Source organism: Alligator sinensis, unplaced genomic scaffold (assembly GCF_000455745.1).
Source record: "Alligator sinensis unplaced genomic scaffold, ASM45574v1 scaffold969_1, whole genome shotgun sequence".
Lineage (NCBI taxonomy): Eukaryota > Metazoa > Chordata > Crocodylia > Alligatoridae > Alligator > Alligator sinensis.
Window position 1 is genome coordinate 114451 of NW_005842739.1, and position 10164 is coordinate 124614.

Below are 10164 nucleotides of genomic sequence, written 5' to 3' on the forward strand. Positions count from 1 at the left end.
CTCTTACTTATTGCATCCCTGTCAGTTTTCACTCTCCCAAATCCAGTCTTCAGAAGACTACCTCCACTAAGGATCCACACTTATGAACACAATTCCCAAAAGTAATCCAATTAACTGCAATGAGCCAGAAATCACTGATAACACACACAGAGAAAGGGTTTATATACAGGCATCTTTCATCTGCTAAAATCTGATAAGACTTATAGAAGTCAATCTTTTTACTTTTAAAGTTTCTTTCAAAATGCTAGGTCTACAACAAGATAAGGGGAAAAAAAACACACAGAGATGAATGAAGGCATAGATTTCTCTTTATAAATAAATAGGTGTTTTGTTACCAAAAGCATTCTATCATTTTACAATATAGTGTCTGATTTACATAGTAGTTTTGCAAAGTATATTTTCTTTAATGCTTGTTTTTAAAAAAAATAATGTAACCATATGAGTTTGTGGCAAGGGCTGTGACAGGATAACTGCCAAAGTTCCTTTTATTTCTCCTCTTTGGACAGAAAGGAAATCAGGTAGATCCCAGCTGGAAATTATGCTTTGGATATGTTGAGCCATGCCTTTGACACCACTGCAATTATGACTGAATTCTTCCAGGTACCATAGTTTGCTACCAAGCATGTTGTTGGGCTAGCCTGTGAGGGGAAACTTAGCCTTCTTCTTTAGGTTGTTTCTTTGTGAGCTGTTGCTGATATCACTCATTTTGAACAGGAAGAGTGGGGGAAAGAGAAAATAATGTTGAAAACTACCTATAATTATCTGTGCAGCCCATGGCTTAGTTCTGCATGAGCATCCCATATAGGTGTATCACTAGCATGGAAGCTGAGAATGAGGCAAGTGCAAGGAATCAATGCCCAGACCAGCTACTTTGGCTTGATAGTAAAGAGAGGGTTTTCATCTTGGAGAGCATTTTCTTTCGTTTCACTTCAGAGTTTGGAAAACACAAATATCTTGAAATAATATTCCAAGTAGGCAGCTCAAATTAAGAGCTTGATCTCCCTTTCCCTCACTCTGAGTTACCAATTACTTGTGCAGGACTAAGGGTGCATACAGGTGAGATTCTTGAGGAAAGGTTCATGTTCTATTTTCCAACTAAGAATCACTAATGCTCACAAAGATTAACTAATGTGAACAGGAAGAATAATGATAGTGCCTTTAACTGCCCACTAAAACAAACAAGCAAATCACCATAATGAAACAGCATGTAATTGATATATATATTATAAGGCGTGAACCTCTCTCATTTATGCCAAACTAGGGACCATATGGGCAGTGGGCACCTTCTGAATTTGTGGTTGAGTGGGCTCATGAATCATATATACTGACTGCAACTTTGGCTCTAGTGAAGCCAACAGCAATTGTAACAATGTCTTCAGCGGGGCTAGGACTTCACTTTCTTTTTTCATGAAAATATTATAATCGCAGTATAATCATAATGTATATTAACTGGTATAGAGAAGCATAAGTTTTCATAGGTGGCAGCCTCCTTTGCCACAGCATCTGGTAAAGGAGTCTCATCTACAAAAGTGTATGCCTCTGAACTAGTTGGTATCTAAGGTGCTTCCCTACCCTGCTGACTTCAGAGTAACACAGGTAACTGCCTTTTATTGTATATATGCATATTTGTATTTTGCTGTTTTTCATGAAATGTAGACATCTGCAGGCAACACTTGAATGCTGGTATTATATGCTAATGAAGGTTATATGTGCATCATCCCTATGATTTAATGGCATGTTCTGACTTAGATAGCCATTATGTTGTAGCTAGAAGGAAAGACTTCTATATTCTTCTTCGAGCAGAGAGCTGTGTTAGTTTGAAGGCAGAATGGGGGAACATCTTAGGACTCCTATACACGTGCAGGAAGCCTGTTTCAATGTGCTGGAAATACAGAGCATCAGAGCAGACTCAATTAATCGAGTCTGCTGGAGCGCGGAAATGAACATGCTCCAGTAGACTCTAGCGTCATGTGTATCAGCATCTCTGTGCTACAAAATGGCATGAAGTGCTTTGAACTAAAGCTTGGATAAGCTTTAGTGCAGAGCACACCGCCACCATTTTTTCAGTGTGGGGATACTGATACACGTGATGATCGGGTGCTTTTAATTAGCATGATTCACTAATTAAAGCACCACCCACTCCCACCTCCCGGAGCATGTGTAAAAAAGCCCTTAGAGACTTACTGACTGAGGGAGACATGACCTTTCATAGTTAACAACGTACTTCTTCAGATGGTATCTGACGGCATCTGATGAAGTATATCAGGAATTGGCAGCCTTCTACTGACAGCAGGCCACCCCTTGTGACCCAGTCAGTACTGCCCACCCCCTGCTGCACCCCAGTTCCTGCTCTGTGCAGAGGGGCTGATCTCTTCCCTGAACATTCCAAACTAAATCGCTTTATTTTTTTCTGAGCTCCTCAGCTCCTGGCAGATTTACTGCTAGTTGTAGGCTGCTGTTCTTACCAGCATCCAGATAAGTGTTTTAAATGTTCTACCTTAGTGCAGCAAAATGCTTAAGAATATGTTTTACTTAAGAAAACACATGTAGTCTCTTTTCAGTGGGTAGGATATTACTGGTTGTAAGGGTGTCCTGCATTATAAATATAAGATATCACGAGAAGCCAGTAATATCCTACCTATCGTAAAAAGGTACAAAACTTTACCTGCATGCATTGTGCACGTTTTCACACAGCCCCCCCCCCAACACACACACACACACACACACACACACACACAGATCCATAAATAGCAATCCTTAAGTAAGTCAATGGCTTACTGTATACTGGCATGTCCAGAGTGTTTTTGGCTAGAAGGGAAGAGTTTTGACCACACAGAATTATGTTTTCTAGGAATATTTACCCTGGGGAATTGCTCCTGTTATTACTATTGCTGTAGAGTCTAGGGCTGTTGCCCTCCACAGCAGAGACACATACAGTAAATGGCAGTCTCTTCCTCATGAAGCTTATAATCTAAACATCAGGACATAAGTGGATGGAACAAATCAGGGTGAGGCAGTAGGTAACAAAAATAATGGGATATTCTAGTACAGCTTAGCTGTGCGTACAACTCAGCTGTAAGAGTAAATCACAAGTCCTCTTGTGAATTATTGCATTTGTGGTTTAAAAAAAAATAAGCTGCTTTATAATAAAATAATTTTAGCAAATCTATTCTTCCTTAAGATATTTTATTTAGTTTTAGGTAATCTTTAAAGGTTACTTTAATATAACTCTAAGACAGTTATTCAAAATACCAATAGGCAACACTCTGTTTTGTACCTTCTGATATTTTGGAGTGATTTATTATCAGCTAAATTACTTACTCCTATTTTAGATGGGATTTTTTAAAACAATTTCTTCACTTTTGTCTTCACTTCACTTGAGATATATTGTAATTTGATTTTGCACCTACTTCATCAAAGCATTTAGGTCTGAGTTTAATTATAAAGTGTCTGCTGTAATCTGAGGGGATTTAAGCATATTCTTAAATGAGCTGCTGAACTGGAAATAATCTCCCACTATAACTCCACAAAATGTTTACAAATTAGAAAGATGTACGGGGATTTTGATCATTTCCTTGGATAGCACCAGTGAAGAGATAAAGTTACTCTTATTACTGGTTGAATGCCAATGGTGAAGAACACATATATAAACAAGTCCATTCTTAATTTGTGTACTATAATCCTGAGAAAATGCCTCCTCTCCTAAAAGCCAAGATTTTCAAATAGAACAGCAATTTTGGGTACATACATTTATGGTGCCTAAACTGAAATAACTTAAAAATGGACCCATGTGTCAGAAGACAGGGGATCAGCATTAAGCCTCAGCATGGTGTCTCAAGACAAACATCCAAAAATGAAAATACACAATATTAAGTCATTTTCAAATATTATAATATGTAAATACATTATAAATATACGTAACTACACTATATATTTGTATTTACACACCGTAACTACACTATATGTATATGTGTGCATATGTTTATGTGCATGTGCGTGTGTGTGCATACCTGAGCTGGGTCATTCTGGCCCCCCTGCTGGAAAACTTTACCAACCTTCAGCATAAACCCTCACAGCTCTGAAAATTACTACAGTGTTTACAAAAGGTTTTATGTCACCATGTCAAGTATAGAATAAAGCCTAGAACTGGTTAGAATATATACACACACACACACACACACACACACGTGTGTACACACACACACCCCGTATCTATCTAATAGTTATGATATCATCACAGCACCACATTGTCTTCTACATTTGCAGAAACAGGCCCACAGAATTTGACTTCTGTACAATGCAAAGACTGTAGGATCAGACTGCTTGCATTGTAATCACTAGGGGTGGCAATACATGTGCTTCTGGGTGGTGGGGGAAGGGCATTTTAATTCAAGCAGCTTTTGGGAGCCACTAATTAAAACGTCACAGTGTCTCGTGTATTTAGTGTCCCACATTTCAAAATGGCCACATGGGTGCCTTAAAGCTTGTTTGCCAAGCTTTAGTTAAAGCTCCCCACTGCCATTCTGAAACGTGGGATGGGGAATACATGCAGCACTGCAGCACACGGGAGCATTCTAATTAGAACGCTCCAGCTGTCTGCTCCAACATGTTCTAATAGAAACACTTTAGAGCACATGTATAGGCTGTGCTAGGTTGTCAGACTTAAAATCAATCCTCCAAAGATTGGGTTAAAAGACCAAGCTGCTTGTGATCTAAAATCAAATTTAGAATCTTTCCCCTTACAAGCAAACTGTTTTTAAAAATTCTAATTTCTGCATTTGAAGTTAATACAATAACACATACTCATAACTTGCATAAGCCAGCAAACATATACCAAGCAAGCAGAAAATCTGTTGTCAGGGCCCCACACACAGTTGCAATGCTTTTTGTTTCAGTTTTACTGGGAAGTCATCAGCACTACCTGTGTCCCAGCAAGCTAAACCTCTATTTGAAATAACACAAGAGTGCCTGGTACCAGCACTCATATTTGTAATTATATGTCACTGCAAGAGGTAACATACTGAAAATGCTAATGCTCCTGTTTTCTAAAAAGCTGTTGCAACTTTATAGAAAAGCATCCAAAGATGTTTTGCAGATAACTAGGACAGAAATTTGTATTTAAAAATTGAATATTTCCTCATGAAATGCAGTAAGTTAATAAAGTTAAATAAAAGTTAATGGTATACTGTCGAATTTTTATAACTGACTAATTTAAAAAAACAATTTCAGTTTTACCTTTCAAATAAAGGTAAAGAAGAGTCTTTAAAAAACAAAACAAAAAAGGATGAAGATTTTGTTGTTCCCACTAATATGGAGAAGAACATTTTCAGTATGGGAGACACTGACTTTTACAGAATGAGACAGACTGTTACAAAGTGTTATCAAATACATAAAACAATAAATTAAAAGAAAAATAGTGGCTGGAGAAATTTGTGGTTTCCAATTATAAGTGATTTTACACAGTTTTCAAAAACATTTTTTGCAATTTTTCATGAATTTAGTATTTTCTTATCAACAATAAAAATGACATTAAGTCTTTCATAGTAACAGTTTTCTAGCATAAGCAATAAAATAAGCTACTCCTAAGCAAGACCTAAAAGTCCCACTTGCTTTTGTACAATAAATGATTTATACACAAGATCTGAGAATAACCCTGTGCTTATGACTTCCTACTTATTGGCAGCATTGGTCAAGGCTTGGCTCCAAAGGGGCAATAGAGTCAATGTCATCAAAGCTACCACATTCTAGATGAATGCTTTATTTACTAATGCAAATGACATCACAGCCTATCAGGAACCAGCTAATTAGAAGAGGTGAAATTAACTTTGTTGTCATTGAGAACTGTCATATACAGAACACCTAGCACAGAGTTTTGTGCAAAACTGGTGAGCAAGATCCTCAAGTGGTATGTAAACTCATATGGCTCCATTGACTTCAATGGCACTATGCTGATCTACACCAACTGAGGATATGGGTTATTGTTTTCAGTGATAAATTAGTTTCTTATTGCTTGAATTTCAAACCAATCAAAATCCAGTCTTTATAAAGCTAGTCAAAGCTAACTGCACTTCTATGTACCTGCTCTTTAGGTTTCTTAACCGATAATATTATATACATTTAGCATTTTGACCAGATACATTACCAAATTTTGAAAAGCAAATAAATCAGTATGTTTCTGAGAGAAGCTGTCTTCCTCAACAGCCCAAATCCTGCAAATTTCTCCACATGTGTGGATCATTATACATTGGTACACCTGGAGAAATCAATAGGGCTTCTTAGAGCAGCAAACAAGCTGTAGCATTAGTTTAAACTGTACAACATATATTTATAGTGCTAAATACATGCTTTGCATTAATACAATCTTCCCTACTGCTCCTAAATTGAATGCAATGGAAAGCCACTGTCCAGTAACATTGGGAAAGACTCTCCATTGCACTGCACCAGTTCTAGCCGGGTATAATTCCATGGAGTAGAGAGTCTGATTCATTATCTCTGAAACATATACTTGGAAACAAAGTACATGTAATATTTTTAGCAGCTTATTAATCTAGGAAAAACGTTACACAAATGAAAAAGTCACAAAAATATTTATCTTTCCTAGATAAATCTGTTGAAAAATTCTGAAGTCTAACTTATGCTTTTTTGAGCACATTGGAAAAATGCCACAGAGTTGATTCTATTACTATTTATCATCTTATAACACAGAAGAAATAGTTCATTTATTTACTGCATTGCTAAACAAACCCCTTATATTTTCCCCTAAAATCTATCTGAAAGTCACATCTTGAGAAAATAATTCAATCTTCTTTTTAATAAACATTCATGTTCATTATCTATGTCATTCTATATGGCAATACTATTTCAAGACTCAATAGGTGGTACTCAACTCTATCTTCACATTATAAATTATCAATAACAGATAATAACATGCTTTCAATTTCAAATATTACAATCCTTAATTTTCTGCTAATCTACTTTTTCATGTCTATGCCACAGCAGCATATTCATTGGTTTGTTCATTTTTTTCACTTTCTTGTGGGCTGGTGATAGTTACTCTTGGGTTTGTTGATGTTTTTTCAGGATGAGTGTCAGCCTAAAGAAAAAGGAACCAAATAAATATTTTCAGTTTATTGGGTAACAGATTTCATTGCATTCCAATGTGTAGTTCATTAAATATGTCATGCTAGAATTGATGTAAAACAATGGAGGCTGAGAGTCTTGTTTATCTTGAATAAATAGGATATGTAAAAGCAAAAGGAGCAGATTTTTTACCCCAATTAGAGCATGTCTCTGGTTTATTCCCAACCAGCAAGCATACCTTCCAAACTGGACCTCCAAAAAGTGTTACCTCTCTTGACAGCATCAATCAGAGGTCAGCAGCCTATGTCCCAACTGGATATGGCCTGCAAAGCCTTTGGGTTCAGCCCACAGAGCCATGGCTATGGCAGCATTCAGGGACAGGAGTCTCCCCCTGTGCCATGCCACAGCCAGTCACCTGGGGCTCTGGTGGAGAGGAAGCTCTGCCTGCTCTACATGAGGGCTTTTGCCATGCCACACTGGAGCTGAGCCATGGGGAGGAGCAGTGGCTGGGCCCAAATGTCTATTCACCTCCAACCTGAGCTGGATCATTCTGGCCCCCCTGCTGAAAAAACTTTACCAACCTCCAGCATAAACCCTCGCAGCTCTGAAAACTACTTCAGTGTTTCCAAAAGGTTTTATGTCACCATGTCAAGTATAGAATAAAGCCTAGAACTGGTTAGAATTAATTTCATTGGTACACAGCCTTTCCTTCTGTGGTTCAACTGAAAAAATGAACTTTACATATCACACAAGTGGAAACAGAATAAATGTCCACGTCAGAAATAAGAAATGCTATTTTGAGGCTCATGAGACTGTATACATATATAAATGTTCTTCTTTTCCTAATGGTACAGAACCAGGCAGTGGTCCATCCCACTTCAGCACTGGGGACTACAGTATTTTTACACATTATATTAACATATTATATTTATACCTACCTACCACTTCAGCTGTGAAAAATTTGTTTCCTGATCAAGTTGCACATTGGGATAGTTCCTGCGACACTAGATATTCCCACTTCCATTTCCTATTGCTGAAGGCCCTTTCTTATTAGCATACAGAAGAGTACAGCAGCAATCATATCTAAGTGTGATACTCCACTCTTTGTCTTCAGGGACAATACTTGTGTTTTTAAAGAGAGTCCCTTGCCTGTAAGAGCCTTAGTTAACTGTCTCTTTCAAACCAACCAAACAAAAGAAATCAGTTGTGCTGACCCAAATAAGAGTAGCAATGTTTTTTAATGCAACTTCTGTGCATGGTGACTCATCCAACTAAAAAAAGTATTACAGTTCTGTAAACTAGTAGGCATGAACGGGCAACATCACATTGTCTCTCTGCTCTGACCAAGGGAACAATGAAGTATCAAACCATACAAGAACTTAGCTCTTGAGAGTGAAAATGTTCTACACATCCAAATTTCTGCCTAGTCATGGAAGCAGGGCCAGCAGACTGGACCACGGGATGGAGCAACAGATACATTACATACTTTCCAGATGGAGAATGAATTCTGAAATCACTGCTCATAAGATTGCAGGGTAGGCTCTAGAGATACCTATACACATGCTGAACATGTACTCCAATGCGTGCTAATTAGAAGAATCAGAGCAGACTCAATTAATCAACTCTGCTAATTAGCATGCTCCAGCAGCCTCTGCTTCACATGTATTCAGCATCCGTGCGCTTCAAAATGGTGGCAGGGGCAATTTAACTAAAGCTTGTTGAATGAGCCTTAGGTAAAGCACCCTTACCGCCATTTTGAAGTGCAGCACACTGAAAACACATAACACTGCCAGCACCTTAGAGCAGCCCTCGTGGCCACTCTAATTAAAGCATCCCTCCCACCCTGGAGCACATTGTTCCTCCAAAATGAAGTTCAATGGGCCTCAACTCAAGGCCCAGAAACCTAGTGCTGGAATGAAGAAGTAATAGCATAATTGTAAAAAAGTTTGAAAGGATTAACTGTTACCTGGCTTTGACAATCCAATTCCTCTTGTATTTTTGCTTCCTCTTCATTGTGACAATTAAGCTGTTCCATTGTTTCACCATTCTCTGCATTTGTTTTGCCATTTAAGGAGGTTGTCTCATCTTCTTCCTTTGAGCCAACCTCCTCATCTTCTCCCTCCTCTTCTTCATAATGCCCATTTACTTCCTCTTCATTTTCTTTCAGCCCATTCCTTTCATTACCAGCCTCCAAACTTTCCTCTCCATTCATCTCTCCATATGTTTCCTTTCCCTCATCTTTCTCTTCTTCCTGGTGGTCATTTTCTTCCTCATCTACAGTTTCTGCTGGCCTCTGATGAAAGCAAGAACAGTATTATACACTGGCAAGCATCTGTAATCAAAAATAATGTGCTGTAATATAGTATGTACATAGGCTGTGGATAGACATAACAATTGAATTGTTTCAAAGGGCCAGCTGTACCACTTACAAGCCTTTTGAAATATTCCCAAAGTGCATGAAGGGCTCCAAAATGGTACCTTTTTAATGAGGTACTATTATGAAATATTTCATTTTTTTGTTTCATCTCCATGGAAGATGGAGGGAGTGCAGGTGGACAGCCTGTGAGCTGTCTGGCTTCCAGGTCCCACTCTGGGTCCTGAGGTACTACTAGACCCTGCTGGGATTCCTCACTTCTTGCTAGACCCAGAGCCAAGTTTACCATCCAACCCTGACTACCCTCCCCTCCTATTCCCCTCCCAACTCCTAAGGTCCTCACCAATGCCAGGGTTAGGTCCTCCAGCTCCAATTTCCTCTCTCAGGCAAACAGAGAAGTAGGGAGAGAGAAGAGGTAGAAGAAATTGGGGCTGGAGTATAAGTCCCAGTGGCAGGCCCCCATCTAGGCCTGATGTCTGACACATTAATTTGATTGCAATAAACTGGATTTTCTACTAGTCAAATAAATTTTCCCTTCAAACATACTCTCACTATTCATTGAAAGATGTTTCTGGTTGTGAAATGTCATTTGACATTTGCAATTTGGTTGTGCAAGCTTGGAGAACAGGCAACCTGAGTCACTGCAAGAACACTAATTTGGTGGAACAGTACACTGTGTCCTTTTACCTATGAGGAAGTTACCTTACACT

The 10164-nt window shown here is 38.4% G+C and overlaps 1 protein-coding gene across 2 annotated transcripts in view; it reads right to left on the reverse strand.

The window, feature by feature from the left end:
* Nucleotides 1-296: 296 nt before the first annotated feature.
* The window catches only part of DCDC2 (doublecortin domain containing 2), a 102414-nt gene continuing 92546 nt past the window's right edge, over nt 297-10164 (reverse strand). For both annotated transcript variants that reach the window (XM_006034421.2, XM_025216426.1), the window contains 2 exons: nt 9047-9373; nt 297-7093 (listed from right to left, as the gene is read on the reverse strand). In XM_006034421.2, coding sequence (XP_006034483.2) covers nt 6986-7093; nt 9047-9373 — 435 coding nt within the window. In that variant the 3' untranslated portion in view covers nt 297-6985. The remainder of the gene's footprint in view (nt 7094-9046; nt 9374-10164) is intronic.